We start from the raw sequence: 17,651 nt of genomic DNA, 5'->3' as shown, positions 1-17,651 counted from the left end.
AGGAGCAATTATATGTGAGGCCAGTGCCTGCTGCATCTGGAAAGGCTCTGACTTTCTGGCACAGTGTCAGGTCTGTGCATTTAGCTGATGGACAATAATCTGTTTGACTTTTGTCATGATTTTAACACATTTGATACTACATTACTTTTTAGAAGAAAAATAGCATTGTTTTTGCAGTTGCTTTTGACTATGGAGTGGAAGAATGACATCTGCTATTTGCCATTGGTTTCATTGTAGGGAATTCTCCTGCTAAGGAGATGATTTCTTCCACTGGTATGTACCTTAGAGACTTCTGTGGTATAATGCAAGGTTGGAATTCCCTCTTGTGAACAAATATTTTCATATCCAAGCTCACACAGACCTGGAAAAAAACTTTTTGGGAAGAATAAAGAGGGGGTGTGCGTGTGGAATATATTTCAACACCTTTCCTAGGTTAGACATTACTTGTTGGCTTTAGAATCTCTGGCACTGATAACAGTGTCTAAAATTCTTTCAACTTGATGTCATGCCAAGACTTCTTCCAGGAGAAAGCTCTCTCTATCTCGTTTAGCCAAAGAAGATGTTTGGACTTGCTTTGCTTTCTGAAGAAAGGGTGAGGTCTCCTTAAATACAGGCATTTTTCCAGCCCAACTTCAGCCTGGGAAGCTCAAAACTCCCTATTTTATTTTGCCAACTGTTTCTTCTTTCCTGAGGCCATAAAAGCCAAGTGACAGGTACTGAACATGCTTTCAAAAACAGTGTCTTAATTTCCTGAATTAAGAGGGGCACTTCATTTGTCATGAACTTATGTGCAGCATTTGCCTAAATGTCCTCGTTTCTCGTGTCTCTTTACTATTCACCTGGGTTTGAGTCTCATGTTTCTGCAATAACTGCTCTAACAGTGCTGGATGGTATTGGTGTGAGCTAGTGACTGCAGTCAGAAACTGATGAATTGAGCTTTTCCTCTATTAGACAGGCATCAAGAAACTGTCAAGTGGTTTAATTCCTCCAGAGCCTCAAACATTAATTTGCACTAGTCCAGCAAATTGAGTTTGTACATTCTGATGCGTGTCTGTGGACACAGCAATGCAGAAATGCTGTGTAAAACCTGCTTTTAAAACCCATTCTTGCAGAATTCATCTTAGCAATACTTGCCTTAGGACAGAACTTAGTGCTCATTGGGACCATTCCTCTGTTGCTGGAGAAATTACCTGTTGCTCCCTGTTTGCTGGGACCTCAGTGGGTTTCCTATGAGACCTCTTCACTGGGAAAGCTGGTGCTAGGGGGGAGGATTCGGAAGTTCTGTGAAGTGCAGGGGTGTGGACAGTTCAGAACAGAATATTTGGAGTTCACTTGACTGTTTGGCCTGGCTTGGTTTATACACTAATAGACTAGTAGAAGTCCACGTGTCAGATGATAATGGGGAACTGAGTGCAGAGGTCTTGTCACATTAGTTGGGAGGTGAGTTTTTCATGTTTATTACCAGTTGGGATCTCTCAAGAGCCTGGACAAATGATCTTATTACCCACAGCTTTCAAATAACACATTCTGAAGTGATTGCCATGCAGTTTAGTTATGTTTCTCTCCTGGTTTCTGAATGAGAAAGAATGGAATAAGTCATAGTCAGGTACAATTCTCTAGTGAGTTCTTGTGGATGATAAGGCCTTGCCTTTACTGTATGCTGGGTCTTCAGTCCCTCAGACAGTTTTAGTTGTGGAATGGACAGTATCAGTGTTTGAAATGTAAAGTTAAGGTATTTTCATTTCTGGGAGGGGTAATGGCAGACTGGAAGTACAACTGGTTGTGGTGGGAGTCTTTAGTTAACACCTGAAAGCCAGAACCTCCCTTTATCTGCACAGGGGTGATGACACCTGTTTAATAGGGCTCTTGTTCAGTACGAAGTAGCCTGAGATGCTGATTTCAGAGGTGTTTTTGGAGTGCAAGGCTGGTCTGAAACAGAATATGCTGAGCTGCCAAGAGGGTAAGGAAATACTCCGAGTGGTGATGCGAGAGAGATTCTTGTACTGGCTATGGAGGTGTTCTCAACAAAAGAAAAGCACCTCTAGTAGCAGTATGATAGTTGCTGCTTCAAGATCATGACAATATCAAAACAGATAAGAGTGTTCCTGCAAAGGTTGTGTCAAAACAAGATTATTTTCTTGCAAGAATATTCTTTCTAGTACCTTGACTTCATTACTTCTGAGTCAGTGTAATGTAAGTGCTGTCGTTTCATCTGTCAGATACCGGTTCTATTGTGACCGTCATTGCAACATTAATGAACGGGCATGTGACCTGCTCAAGGAAAGAATGCTTTCTGTGCTTCAGGCAGCTGGAAAGAAGGGAATTGCTAAGGAACAGCAATTTGTTTTCAGAGCTCAAAATGAAAAACTGGATGCTCCTTGATGATCATCTACTAAATTGAAAGTGAACAGTAAATTGAAGGGTTTTATTAGAGGTTTAGGTCGTGGTCTCTTCTCAGTCCACTTGTATCAGCTGGTAGGGGATTGTTGAGAGTACTAAAAGACACTCTAAAAGCATTTAAATAACTTAATGTTACCACTGTCATTAATTCTCCGGATTATTGAAGTTCATTCTGGCCGCTATATGGTTGCCAAAGTGAATGTGTTCTGATAGGGAATAATTCAATCCTGAATTTAATCCTTTCCTTTTTTGTACTTGGTATCAGGTAGCACAGCAGTTCTCCCTGGTGGTTAGGATGTAGAAGTGTAAGGATAATCAGGAGATGGAAGACTGGATTTTGATCTGGTTTCAGTTTTTGGCTGGCCTTCAAGGTGCTTAATAAGAGGTTTCCTGGTTTCTTCATTCGGAGCGTGGTGGTACTGTGAAGTAAATGGCTCACTGGCAACAGATCCTGGAAGTAAGGAGGGTATGGGTGCTATAGGAAGAACAAGTTACTGAGGAGCTGTGGTGGGAATGGGCAGGGCATGAGGCTTTCACAATTAATCCTGATAGGAGGGTGACTTTGGAGCACTGTGGAAAGACTTCAGGTTGTAGAAGCCCAAAGAAATAGTAAACTGTTACTTCTTAGGAAAGAAATACTCTCCGGGGGGAACATGGGTGCACAGGACACCCTTTGGGATGGATTTTGTGCTGGTTTTGGTGCCTTAGATGCACCCCCTTTCAGCTCCATGCATAGATCTCGTTAAAGCACATCTGATGCCTTGCAAGGTCTCTTGAAGGATACTTAATGAAGAAAACTTCAGTTTAAGCAATCTGGAACGAATGGAGCACTTTGAGGACTCTCATCTCAGGACACTGACTTCCCTTTCCAGTGATGCTTGTCTTTTTCCACTGAGGAACGGTGCTTTGGAGTATACAGCCAGCCTTGGTAATGCTGGATGCCCAGACAGGAACAGCAGCATGAATTTCACTCTACTTTTTATGTTGTTCAGAACTAAACCCTCTGCAGCTTTGAGGGGAATCTGGACATTGATTCAAGCCTCCTTCCCAAACACTAGCTTACTGTTATGAACTTTCATAAAGATGGAGAGGGGCACCAAAGAAACTTTTACAGCTCCTACAAACTGCATCCACTCAGTAGGAGGAACAGTTGGATCTTTAGGATCCACCGCACACCACTTCAGATGCAGAGGTCTTTTACAGCTGCAAATCCAGCTGTGACAAGGATTATTTATTAGCTGAAGCTTATTTCTTACCTTCAGCTATGAATGGAGTGGGGGGGTAGGAGAAGACAAGACTGAGTCAAACCCTATTTTTGGTAAAATGAACTAAAGAACAAATGTTCTTGTGGCTGTGCCGTAAGTAGAGACTGGCATGAAGAAGCAGCCCTTGGTCACGGGAGGATGACCAAGCTGAGGCTTTTCTCAACCCAATGGTATTTCTCCTTGCCTAACCCTTGCATGTCCTGGAGCTTTGTTTGCACTTCCAGATGCTTTTTGCATTTGTTGACAGTTGAATTTCAAGAGCAGGTGGAATTGTGGTGTCTGAGTTGGTCAAACAGCTGCTGAGGATTGTTCTGGTCCAATGCCATCATCCTGAGGAGAATCATAAGCCCAGTTTCTGTAGCCATCTTCCTAAACCTCTTATGGGTAACTGATCAGCAAAGCAGCTTTTCTTTACAGACCATCGCACAGATTGAGACATCAGTGGGGTCCCCTTGGAAATGCTGAGGGTTCAGAGTCATAACACTGTGTGTTGAAACTGGCTTTGGCAGAGGGAACGGGTTTTTCTTCATCTTGACTTTAAGAAAAGGCTCTGCCTGTCTCAGGGGTGCACATTTAAGAGTCAAATGCTGTGGGTTTGAATAAAAAGCATTTAGATGACAAAATACTTGAGCGGGTTCCCGAGAGAGCACCTGCTTACCTGTATGCAAGGAGGGATCACTTGACTTCATAATGGCCAAGCCTAAGGGATAATGGAATTAAACCAACTGTGTCATGCTACTTAAACTTTCCCTTTAATCTCCATCTGGAAAAATGTGATGGAATTCCCTGTGGACCTAAATAGTGGTTGGGGCTTTTCATTAACAAAACAAGAACTGTTTTATAGATCCTAGATTAGAAAATGAAAATGCTGTGCTCCTGTTTGTGTGGTTTCAGCAGTTCAGCTCTGAGCTGTGTTAAGGGTAATGATAACTCAGACACTTGATGCTTCCTGTTGTGCATCAGAGTCAAGCAGCACAAACAAAACTTGCGTTTACCAAAGCATAAAGGAATATTATCTAGAAGAATGGGCTGTGAAGGGCTGTTGTTAGTGCAGACTGGGAGGGATGGATGGGAGCATGCAAGGGTTTTCTTTCCCCCTTCTATGTCCTTTATGCAAGTACTAATAACATTTGCAGCAGGACGTCCTGATGTCTTAATACAGGAGTAGATGTGCTGGTGATCCAGGAAGCATCTGTGTGTCTGCAAGCTCAGGAACAGCTCCAAGGTGGATTTGACAGATAGGTCAGCGGCCAACATCTGGTAATGTGAAGTCCATGCTGTGCGTGTTTTGGGGAGGATGCACACAGCCTCCAGGGTTTAACACACAGCGTTGGTGGGCTCATACCTTACTACTACAGACAGTGACGTTCATGGAATAGCCACCGTCTGATAACTGCACCGTGTCTTTTGAGGTGAAGGCATCTCCCACCAGCCTTGTGTCTGCAGGTCACTGGCTATGCCTGTCCTCCATGGAACCAACCTCTCACACCTCCACGGCCTCTTTGTGTTCATCCACGACTGTTGAGGCTGCACCATGACGTGCTCCGGGACACCTTCACGGCTGGTACGGGCCGGGCCGGGCCGCCTCCCCGCACTGCGATAGGTGTGAGGGTGCCGGTGAGGAGCCCACCGGTACCGAGCGCTGCCGGGGGGGCCAGATCCCGGCCCGACTGCGCTCGCCGGGGAGCGCCTCACTCACTTTTGTCTCTCCTCACGTGCGGATGAGCCAATCGCAGCTCACCTGAGATGAGTGACAGGGCTCCTGCCAATCACCAACAAAAGGTGCCGCCGCCCAGGCCCAGCCAATCCCCGCAGAGCAGACGTAGTGCTTCACCAATGAGCTTTCCCCGCTGAGGCAAGGCGCCTCAGTAGAGGCGGGGAGGCGGGCTCTAGGGCAGAGTGGCAGGATGCTGTCGAATAGGAGCTCGGGAATGCGTTTGAACCGTCCAATGAAGCGGCGACTGTAGGGCGGGACTTAACGCGGGTATAAAAAGAGCTGGCGGAGCGGGCGGCGGCCGCAGTTGTCACCGGCAGCAGCGGGGTGAGGCCGAGCAGGGGAAGGAGGGGAGCTCCGTTCCCGGGACTGTCACCGCCCGCTCCACAGAGCCCTTTCCTCTGCCTCCATCTCCACCGTCCCCGCCGCCATGACCACCACCACCACCTTCTCGGGCATGGACCCCAGCGGCAGGAACAGCTCCAGGTCCGCCGGGGGCCTTTGGGACCGTTAGAGCGGCGGGGCTGAGGGCGTTCGCGGCGGGGCCGCCACTGCGCCTCGCTTCAGGGCCTGGCCGCCTGTGGAGGGGGCTCCTGGGAGAAGGGTGCGGAGCCGGCCCGGGGGGGGGTGAAGCGGGTGCCGGCCGGGTCGGGGATCGTTATGTGCGGTTCTGCCTCGCCGTTTCCCGGGCGGGAGGCGGCGGCCGCACCCACCCGGGTGCTTGGGGCTGCCGGTAGGCTCGGTCGGAGCCGTGCCCTGCCGCAGCTGCACGGGAGAGGTGGGTGTGGGAGCTGCGGGGAGGGAGCTGGCGAGACCCACCCCGGGTGCTCGGGCGTGCGCCCCTGCTTCTCCCGAACAAAGAAGGGAGGTGACTCCCTGCGCGGCCGCGCAGCGCACAGCGGGGGTTGGGATGGGGGGGGCTCGGCACCCGCTGCCCTCCGCTCTCCCCTCCCTGCGGCCGCCAGCGCCGTTCATACCCCTCGGCCTGGCGGAGCAGCCGCGTTCTGGGTGGGGCCGTGTGGGCTCCATTGTCTGCCTCCCCCGGTCTCCGCACCTGCCCGCTTCAGCGGGGGCTCCCGGGCCGGCCGGTGCCGCTCCCAGCGGCCGGAGGTGGCCGTTTCATTGCTTGACCGTCGGTGGGCAGGGACCATGCTCGGGGAACGGGAGTGCATCTTCCCCGGCCCTGCGGTGGCAAACGGGGGCTGGGGGGGTCTGGGAGCTGTAGCCTGTCTGGAGACAAAGAAAACTTGGCAGGTAGGTCTGGAAGAGATGCTCGGCACTGTGTGAGGCACCCACGTTCTGCAGCAGGAGCAGCTGGCGTGGGGAGGACCGTGTCGTGTGTTTCTATGAGGTTTTGGCCTGATAAAGCAGCTGCTTCCTGTTTGCTTCTGTCTTTTTTGGGGTGCGTTTTAAGACAAAGCAAATCCAGTATAAGAGTGTGCTTCCTGGATGGAGCTGTGGTGAATCGGCAGTAAACATCACTGGGTATCAGGTGCAATTTTAAGAGCGGCTCATTGCTTGAAGTGTTAGATGTGGCTTTGACCAAACGTGTTGCAATGGCTCGAGGCTGTGAGTAGCTCCTAATAAAACCTGTGAACCTTTAGTTGAGGTTGGCAAGAAGGATTATTCCTTTTTAACAGCTTGAGTGATGGCTTTCTTCCTTCAATTGCCTCTTCTGTTAATTTCATTAAGGCTGTCAGTGGAAACAGTTGTGCTCTTAAGAGAGTACAGGTTTCACTGCTCTGGTAAAATGAAGGTGATCTGAGATGTGGAAACAATCCCTTTGAATAGTCTGTTTTTCAAATTACTGCAACAGATGTAACTGGGAAAATAAACCTACATGGGGGCATTTTCTTTGGGGGAAGAAAGATAAAAGAAGCTTCAAGACCATCACATTGTATCCCTGCAGTCAGGAGGAAGACAAAGCAAGGCATCAAAAGCTATTCCTGGATTCTCAATACATGCACCACAATCTCCTGGGATCCTCCCATTAACAGCTGAGTATTATTGGAACTTTGGAGAAGAATTTTGTTAGGAACAGTAGTGTGCTGGTTAAGTAAATACCCACACCACACACCTGTGTCAGTTGAGCTTTGTGATCTCTATAGGCTGGAGAAATGTTCTTGTGTTGCATCTGGGATGCAATAAGCACAAAGTCTCAAAGGATCTAAACCCTTTGACTGATGGTGATGACATGGTGAATCAGATGTGTTCTTTGTGTGCAGTTCCTGGGTTGGGTGCATTGACAAACTCTGCACTGTTCTCTGCTGCAAAGTTCTAACTTGATTTTATGTACACCATCCCAGGTGTGTTCTGGGCTTCATTTCAGAGCACTGGGTGTCTTAAAGCCCAGTTCTGTTGATGTACTCACTTTTGTCTGGGGCTTGTGGCAATTCTCCTAAGTGTTTTTATGCTCCTACCTATTGTCTGGCTTCTCCAGCTAACACAACATCCCATGCTTAAGAAAATGAGATCTGAAGGAATTTACATTAAAGATGTGTTTTACTGCTCCTGTTCATTTGGTTTGATGGCTGCATGTTGGAAAGCAGACCACAGTATAGCTCACAAAGTACCAAGCAGGCTTCTTTTGTGCCTAATAGAAGGGTTGCTAGATTTAGGTTATATACCTGGAGCCTCATATATGTGTCTCCTAATAATAGCTTAGCCTGAGACTGTTTAATTGCACCTTTTAAGTCTAGTCCAGCAGTGTGCTGCAGACTTAAGGGTTTTTCCAATGGAACAAACGTGGATAAAGGCTGCAGCCCCCAGTCATCAGTGATACAACCAGTACTTTGGCTCCTGTCTTTGCTGTGCTGCCAGTTAGAAGATTAATGTTGGAATTCTCAGGGCTCGAAGTGCTGCTGACGAGACAAGTAGTTGGAGTTACAGTGTCTGGCTTGAATGCTGGCAGGCAGCTTGCCTTTAGAGCTGAAATCCCGCACTGAAGACACGACACCCTGTGTCATTTGTTAAAAGGCAGTGCTTAATACAGTCATCTCACACAGTTTCTGTCTGGACAGAGTACTGTCTGGACAGTAGGACTGCGTGGTACAAGAGCCAACTATGATCTTCTTGGCTTATGAGTCTTGTTTTACATGTTGGACTGCACTCAGTGATGGTCCCTGCAGGGTTGTAAAGCTGCCTCTTTCTCTCCCCAGAGTGCTGCGTCCTCCTGGAGGTGGGTCCAACTTTTCCCTGGGTTTTGATGAACCAAAAGACCAACCTGTGAGAAGGAACAAAATGGCATCCAGCATCTTTGAAACTCCTGAAGAAAAGCCACCTTCCTGGGCTAAATCATCGGGTATGAACATAGGGCTTTGTTCCCAGAGCTGCTGACATGTGCTAATTCCAGTTTCTGAATGGGCCTGAAGCTGTTGGTGGCTTAGTGTAGAAACCAGAGTTTGCTTCCCACTTGGGAGTTGAGGGCTATAAATGATGTCTGCTTGCATGAGACTATTTCTCATTGTTAATTGCTTCCAGAGTTTTACTTGGCTGGGAATTCTTTTATGCAAGTCATGGGCATAGGTGTTGCAAGGAGGGAATTGTATTTGGGATGCAATTTCTCCAAGTCACAATAAGGTGAACTTGTATCTTAGTAGCACTGGTTGCTCTTGGATATTCAGAGGAAGTTTAGCTTTGTGGGATTAAGCTTCCATCTCTGCAGAGCACTGCCAGTATGGGTGCCTCTGGGACCCCAGTTTCCATCTGTTTAAAGAACACCCTTAACTGCATGTAATGCTATTGTAAGGCTGTAATTTGTGAGTTACTATCAAAAGGTCCAAGAAGGGTAAAAAAAACCCTTTCCCAGGAAGTTTATCTTGCAGCCTGATTAGCATCAATCTCTGCTTGTAGGGACTAAGCCACGTGAAAGCGGAGAAAATTGTGAATCATCTGGGCCACAAAGAAGAAACTCAACTGATGCGAACTGTGGAGACTCTGTAGATCCCAAGGTCAGTACATTAACTAGGGAGAGCCTGATAATGGGACAATTCATGCTCTGTGTGGGATCGCTTTATCACTGCTGTTCGCACGGTTGGAAACACTGTAGGATGTGAAGCCTCAAATCTGTTCTTTTCCTGAAGGTTTATTTTTCCATGTGATAGTCTTACAGCATGTGCTGATGAAGGGCTGGATTTTTGTAACAGGACCAATTCCTACAGCTCTCAGCTCCTTTTGTTAATGAGTCAGTAATGAAGTGGGGTGAAATCGGCTTCAGACATGTGTGTAATGGTGTTTTTAACAGACTTTACAAACAATACTTACCTACAACAAACTGGATCTGACAAAGGACTTGGTTTCACCTCCCAACAAGTACTTAGCCCAGTAGCATGAATGCTTGTTGTATTTCTGTTACTGTCACCAGATGTGTTTTTGACTAAGATAAGCTGTACTTGGTGGCAATATGGACCATGATTTTAGTGTTAACATGGGATTTGCTTGAGGTATGATTATATTTAATGGGAAAAACAAAACCAGGATGAAGTGTAGCAATTCCTCTGAACTTAGGAAAACAGGAACCAGGATGGGCTGCACTTGCCTGAACAAATTCTAGAGGTAGGGAAAGAAGAAACCTTGCTCTTTACAGCTCTCCAGCTTTAGGTTTTCTGCAAAGAGCTGGGCAGGTCAATTGTGGGTCTCAGCTGTTGTGGCAGAACCTTTTGGCTCATGGATGCTAAAGAGAAGTTTTAGTTCGATCATTGGCATCAATCGTCACAACCCATTTTTTTGGTAGCTTTTTGTAACAATAAGCACTTGGAGCCACAAAATGGTTCTTGCAGGAAATAGATTGGTCCAGTTAGCAAATATAAATAAGATTACATTTATAGCTGCTACCACTGAAAACACAAACTGTTTAGGGTATTTTCTACTTAACTGTGTTCAGTACTGTGGTTCTCAGCTTTGCAGACATTTCCAATGTGGAATACTTTAACTTTGTACAGTAGTTACAGCTGCGAACAGCAGAACCTGGAGCTACTGCTTTGTAGCCCCATCTGAGATTCAACTTGGTATATTTCTATGAGCCTCTGTGTATTACATATCCTGATGACTGCAGTTTTACTGTGTAATAAACAATGTTAAATCTATGGAAGTTGCTGAAACCTCCTGCTGTTGGGGAGCATTGGCTGCTGCTGGAAGACTTTTCTGTATCTCTGTGGCAAGTTGCAGCCTGTGAAGAGATTCAGCATGAAAGGAATGGGTTTCACTGTTTATGTAGTGAAGGGAACCTTATCAGTAACCTTGCAAAGAACTGATCTGTATTTCACAAAGGGATGAAAGAAATGCTCTTGGCCTTGCTAACAGATAAGTATTTGGTGTTGGAAAGAGTTGCTTAGTAGGAGAGGACACTGAACTGCTGTGAATTGCTTACATTATTAATTCCTTGTCACTACTGCTCAGCAGTTACAGTGTCCTGGTTACTGTCTGCTGCCTCATGGAGGGTGATGTCTGTAATAAGTGTCCTTGCCCACCCATGTCCTTCACAGTGTGAGAACAAGTACAATGCCACATGTTAGAGGCAGTCAGGATTGCTGCAGTAGTGTCTTTCTGCTTAAACATTCAGAAGTAAGCCAGATAAATAAACAGCTGATGAAGTTAATATTAGTTATTCTGTAAGAATTGAGGCTTACAAACCCATAATATCTGCAGAAATATGTATGCAGAGCCCACCACTCTGGTATCTCTCCCTAAGAGCCTGTTGTTGGTCTGTACGTGCTTCACTGAGTCTGTCACTTGGAAGGTGTTGCCCAACCAACCACCGTGGTCATGATGTGGAGTACTGAGTTACCCTCTTGATGGAAGGGGAAAACACATTGTGAAGTGTGATATTTAATGTATTTCTCTCTCTTCTAGGGAGAAATTGGTGGTGGTGAAACTTCTGGTGAGTAACTCCTTCAGACTCCTCTAGTAAAAGCCTTTTGCAGTTGGGAACTTCTGAAACAGAAGAGGACATAGGGTATTGAAATGGTCGTGTGTCAGGAGAGAGACAGTTCAGGATTGTTCCTGGAATCCATCAAACCAGTAAAGTCAGCTGAGTGCTTAGTGGCAATGTGGCTGTGGGATGCAATGCTGGAGTGCCTGGTAGCCATCAGGTTAAAAGTGAGAACAGTCCTGTGCATTTCTTTTGCCAGCAGCAGTTGATGTCCGGATTTGTATAAGCACTAGAAGGCAAGGTGGGTACCATCCTGCAAAGAGCTCAGTGATTGAGACTGCATTGCTCTTCTAGCAGTGTATAATTCAATAGTACAGTCAACTTGATTTTAGTTTAACAGTTCAGTTTCCTGTTGTCTCCTGCAGCAAACACTACATTCACAGCAATAATCAAACCCAGCACCTGCATCTGGAAGTGTGTGCACTTACTGGCTTTTAAGCTCCTGTCTCTTTTTAAATGCTGATTTCTGTCAAGGAAGTTCATATGCATACTGCAAACGGTGTAAACGGGCATTTCCCCTTGCAGTATGCATGGTAACCTTGAAGTGTTTTCTCTAGCTCTGAGGCTGGAAATCTCTCTTTTGTACGAGTGACCTTAAGAATAGCTTACTTCCTGACCAGAGGAATGTGCATGTTGACTTGCTTTCCAAGTGCTACTTTCAACACCTAGGAGTTGTGAGAGATCACTAAAGCCATTAGCAGCTCCATGTCCTGAAAAGACTTCTGCTGGGAGGGGGAAAGAGTATTCTCTGAATGTTTTACCTACCTCTAAGTGGTATCTGTGCCCAAAATTAGTCTTGCTGCTTCTAATCAAACTGTACAGGCTTCTTTAGTGTTTCTTTCCCATGTCTGTCTGATCTTAATTAGCACTGTAGGCAGCTGGAGTTTATGTTTCAAGTAGGAGGATGTGGTTTGCTAATAGAAGTAAACTGATCTGAGGGCTCTGCTGCTTCTCCTGGTATTTAATGAGCTCACATGGGGTCGGATGAGAGCCTGCAAGCAGTGGTAAGGCAAGTAGAGAAGGGAAGGGAGGCAGCAGGCGCAGGGCTGTGTTACTGGCCAGTGACTGGGGTGTTTGCTGTTGTAGCCATGACTCGAATTGCATTTCTGTAGGTGTGTAAGATGGAATAAAAATGACAGGCAGAGGTTTGAATGCTAAACTTCCCCAGATGGTGCTTAGGAAGGAGCAGAAAGTGGAAATGGTGACTGTGGCAGATACCTGAGAACCTTGGTGGATTGTTCAATTAATTTCTACTGTTGATAGCTTCAGGTATCAGAGCTTAATGGAGCGCAGCATCTTGCTGAGCTGGCTGTGTCACTGCACTTGATGGTCCTGCTGTGTGAGGTGGCAAGCATGAGCTGGTGAACATCCTGCCTGTGGCACTTGTCTCTGGGCTGAATGAATACACCTCCAAGGCAAGACAGTTCACAGCATAACCAGATTCTTAATGGGTTCCCATCATTAAAGCAAAGTGGTTATTCTGTTGAATTTGGAAATGCTTTTCTGCATGTAACTGGTTGTAAAACCCCAAGTAGGTGTCAGGTGTGTGCATCTTTGTTAATCATGCCTGTCTAGGGGAAGAAAACCTGTTCCTTTTTGCATCAGTGTTCTTGCTGCTTGTTTGGAAGCTGTAGTTCCTTTCTGTGCATCAGTTTCCAATGGTTTGCAGTATACACAGGAGGAAGCTGTTTGAGAGCTCCTGCCCTTTCTGATAAGGGAAGAACTTCAACATTTGCTCTGATCCTGCTGCGTTTACTACTTTAGTTATTAGGTTAAACTTACCTACACCTCGATTATGTGGGAAGCACCAATGTGTGCATCAGCTGGCCAAGTGAGCCTCTAAATGCTGTAGAAACTTCCCCCAAAGCCTCCTGTGACAGTAATTCTGGTTTCTTTTGTCATTCAGTTAGCACTGTGTGCCTAATGAATGTGACCAGCTAAGGAGAACCAGCCACCCCTCGACTGACTGTCACCAATGACTGACTCTACATGATGATACACAGGAAGGTGGAGTCTGGCATTTGGTGGACAGATCATCACTGGGAGTGCTGCACAGTACTTGGACTGTCTGCTGAAGGTGCAGACAATGGAGCATTCAGCTTTATGTGAGCATTGGGGATGGCCTGAGCTGTTCTCAGCTTGCTGAGTAAGCAGGCAGTGGTACACATGAGCTGCAGGGCTTCAAGCATCATAGTAACTGTGGTGTTCAGATGTGGGTTAATGAATACAGCAGAGAATCTGTCTTGGAGATTGTTTCTGATTCATGGAGACTGTACTAAGCTGCTGGAGCTCTTTGAGATTATTAGAAACATGGATACAGGGGAGTCAACGCACACAAGTGGGTTTTCAGTGCTGCTGGTAAAATTCTGCATCAAAGATGCCACAGGATTGGAGGAAAACTGCTCCTTTAGATAGGAAGGGAGCTAAAGCATAGGAGGCAAAGGGTAGGGCTTAGTGATTGCTTTTCATGTTGGAAAAATGAGCCACGGGAAGTGATGCTGGTGCTGGTTTTATTCAGTGCCTTCTTCTGTGACCTGGAAAAGGTAATGAACTGTGAAGTCTCCAATCCTGTTGGTGACATGAGTTCTTTCAAGTAGCCAAATTGTGCTGCTGGTGAGAAACTCACTGTCAGGAGAGCTCAACTCAATAAGGCAGGTAGCTTAAAAGGTGGCAGGATAGTTTTTGTGTAAGTAAGTATAAAGCAATGCACTGGGGGGGGACCCAACGCCCAACACCTAAATGATGCCAGCCTTGGGATTGGCTCTGCAGCAGTTAACTCCCAGGATCTGCCTTGAGTTCTGTTACTGAAGTTCTCTGGCACTCTGATATGCTGTCAAGGAGAGAGCGGGGAACAAGCCATTGTTTTGCCTCTGTAAACAATGATATACCCACATCTTGAGTTATGTGTGCAGTTCTGGACATATAAAGAGCAGAGTGGAGTGGAGGTAAAAAAGGGGCAGAGGAATGTAAGGGGTAATGTAAAGGGATGCAGTAGCTGCCTTGTAAGGAGAGACTAAAATGGCTTCAGTTGGAAAAGGGAGAGGGAATAGGATCAAGATTTACAGAGTCATGAAGGTGGTGGTGAAGGTGAATCCTCCAAACCAGGAACTAGTGATTAGATGAAATTAAAGGGTTCATCTTCACAGAGCTGATGGTGAAACTGCATTCCCTTCAGCCCCCCGAGTATCAGGGGCTGCTGGGTGCTGATTTCGGCCTTTGGCTCATACCTGATTGTGTTCATTTATAAAAGTGTGAGCTGCTGATGTGTTTGATGTGCTCCTTAATGAATTGTCAGTGGAGCAGATCCATTAGTTACTTGCTACGGTATCTAAAGTGCTTCCTATGAAGATTCCTCCTGTGTCCTGTCTTCACCTGGGGTTGTTCAGAAGCATTTGGATAGATTAAGCAATCGTGTGCTTCCCAGGGGGTGTACACCCGGAGCCTACCATGCATGGCTGTTCCCTGGTCTGTCTCTGTGAAGCCTCAGAAGTGTGTGGCAGATGGCTCTTCCCTCTAGTTCATGATATTGGGAATGTAGTTTGAGCTCTGGCTTCCAAGTCCTGGTGCCTCCATGACTCGGGTTCCAGCACCTGCTTGGATATGTGTTACAATTGGCACGATCATACATGGATCAATAATATGGACAAGACGTAAGACTTAAGCTGCTTGTCTTTAATATATATATTTAATAATATATATATTATATATTTCATATACATATATGAAAAATTGATGGGTTCCTCAACAGCAGCTGCGTGAATGTGGCTCTAGAATGCCTGAAGGCATCAGAGTACATCTGGAGCACTTCAGAGGGCTGCAGCCTGTCCTGCCAGCAGGTTCCAGCAGCACTCTGCATGTCAGCCTGGAGCAGACTTACAGGAGCTGATCTTCTGTCTAAGCCACAAAACGTGGTCTCATCATCCACATCAGACACCTTAAAAAGCTTCTTTTCTTCTAGAAATCCCTGAGGCTGATGTAGAAGCTGCCCCAGGTCAGAGTGAAGAGAAATCCCTGCCTGCTGCACCTGTTCCTAGCCCAGTAGCACCAGCACCATCCAGGAGAAATCCACCCGGTGGCAAGTCCAGCCTAGTCCTCGGTTAAACCTTTCCCTTCCTGTTTTGAACTCGTGTCTTGTTTCTTTCCCCACCTTCCCCCCCCCCCCATGCTTGTGAACTGCACAACTTGAGCCTGACTGTACATCTCCAATTCCTTTCATTAAAAAGAAGCACTTTATGTACTCCCATCTTTTGTTGAGATCAAGGGTTGGTTTTATTTTCTCCCCACTTCTGTGTTCCCCCCTCCCCAGATCTACTGGAAGTGACATGAGTGTTTTCTAGTGATAGACTTGAGGGAAAGCTTTATGAAGTATTGTCATTGTAACTCAAAGGAGAGTAGATTGGTCCCAAGTGTGCTTAGAGGGTTTTTGTACTGAGGTTTTTTTAGAACCCCTTTAGCTTTACAAGGGTCTAGAATCCTGGTTAAAGAGGCCAGCAAACAATCAGCAAGAGCACTCCCTTCCTCCACATGCAGGATTTGGGGACCCTAAGGGCTTCGTTGACTGCATGTGGTTAAATGCCTTGAGCCCTGCTGTGCCATATGAATCCTGAAGTGGTTAGTGTACACCATGCTGCCTTTAAAATACACTATAGAATCAAACACTTGATACCGGACTACTATGAAGCAGGGTATGTGCCAAATAGGGCTGATGAGCAGAGCCACCTGGGCTGATGCTTGGAGGGGAATTCTTCAGGCTTGATTCAGTAAAGTGGAGTGGATCAGTGAAATCAATACAAATGACAGGGCCTTTCTTTTTACAACTGACTCAATGCTGTGCATGATCATGCTGGTGCTTGACCATGAGGTGGAAAATCTCATCCTTTCAAGTGTGTGTTGTAATTCCACAAAGCTGGACTGTTGCTTACGAGTAAATAATATAGAAGTTTTGAAGCAGTGTTTCCTGTGTGGGTTTTATTTCGCTCTGGTCTCAGTCGGCCTTGGCTCAGCCTCTGACAGGTGGGATGCAGCAGAGGAGCTGTGGTTGGGTACCTGGTTTGGAGTTGCCATCTTGCTCTGAAGACTGTGTCTGACTTGCCTCTGTCTGCTAGGTCAGAGCAGTGTGGGGTATGGTGTGATCGCTGTAACCTGCTTTATCCAAATGCTTGCTTCTATCAAGAAAATAGAGGGGAGTTTATTCTCACCATGAACATTAGACCCTAACAGAGGAGGGGAGACCAAGCCGTGAAGATCTCTGGTGGCCTGGGAGGGGATCTGCTGCACCATAAGCCAAAGCAGTGCATCTACACAGAGCTGGTGTGACTGCTCCATTTCCACCCTTTCCCGGGAAGAACCAGTGCTTAAAAGCACCCTGGCTTTCCAGTTCAGTTCCTGGGAAGGCCTGGCCTTGCGTGCTTACCCTATCAAACCGGATTTGCTCTAGCGTGCTCCTCCCCTCCTGCAGCGGGGGTGCTGTTCCTCGTGGCTGGTTAAACGCGCTGTGGCTCCCAATGTAAACCGTGCCCACTTGTTTTCTGCCCTGGGAGGAGGAGGAAAGCAATCAAACCCCATTTCCCCACAACCCGCAGGACTCGTTAACGCTCCTTTCACAGTTGCTGAGACTTCAGCCGAGTGGGGCTGCCCCTTCCATCCGCTGCCCTCTTTGTCTCAGTTGGAGCGTGGCAATGGTGCCGGGAAGCCTGGAGCAGCCCTTGCTCTGCCTTCCACCCTTAGCAAGCAACCCCAGACACTGGCACAAGGCACCCGTGTGCAGGGTGAGGGGCTCCCCCCCCCCCCCTCCGTGCTCGCCTTCCCCGCCCATGCTCATGCACATTGGGGCCGCACCACCACGCACGACTCTCGCCGGGTGCCATGGGGCTGGAGCACTGCGGGTGCTGCTGGACATGGATGGGGTCGTGGCCGACTTCGAGGGTGGGGGAAGCAGCGCCTCTTCCTGAGGGAGCAGAGGAAATCTCTTCCTCCCCACTGTGGGCACACAAAGGGGGGTGTCACAGTGCTACACAGGGTTGTTTCGTGCCTTCATTTGTATGGAAATAGCGGGTTCTTCCAGGAGGATTTCCTGCCCTTCACAGGGATGTGCGTGTGGGAATCAACTGGCAAAGCCTGATTCTCTCTTCGAAGTAACTGGATGGAACTGTTTGCTGAGCCATCCTCAGTGTGTTCTTTACCTACTCGTGAACCTCTCTATGGTATGCATCTTACTGTGCAGCAGTAATAACTTAATAGTCTTATTAAAAAGTAATATTAGCATTGTTAAGATAATAATAAGGTAAGTAATAACTGGAAGCTGAGCTCTCTGTAGGTACTAATGCACCTCCAGCAGGATGAG

General features: G+C 46.9%; 1 protein-coding gene across 1 annotated transcript; it reads left to right on the top strand.

The window, feature by feature from the left end:
- The first annotated feature begins 5,691 nt into the window (after positions 1-5,691).
- Positions 5,692-16,261, top strand: JPT1 (Jupiter microtubule associated homolog 1). Its single transcript, XM_005144241.3, has 5 exons — positions 5,692-5,865; positions 8,538-8,680; positions 9,232-9,329; positions 11,230-11,257; positions 15,267-16,261. Exons 1-5 carry the CDS (start codon positions 5,810-5,812, stop codon positions 15,407-15,409), a joined length of 468 nt encoding a protein of 155 aa, XP_005144298.1. The 5' UTR covers positions 5,692-5,809; the 3' UTR covers positions 15,410-16,261.
- The last annotated feature ends 1,390 nt before the right edge of the window (positions 16,262-17,651 follow it).

This window comes from Melopsittacus undulatus, chromosome 11 (genome assembly GCF_012275295.1).
Source record: "Melopsittacus undulatus isolate bMelUnd1 chromosome 11, bMelUnd1.mat.Z, whole genome shotgun sequence".
In the NCBI taxonomy this organism is placed as follows: domain Eukaryota; kingdom Metazoa; phylum Chordata; class Aves; order Psittaciformes; family Psittaculidae; genus Melopsittacus; species Melopsittacus undulatus.
Note: the sequence above shows the minus strand (reverse complement) of the source record. Positions and strands in the feature narration are given on the sequence as shown.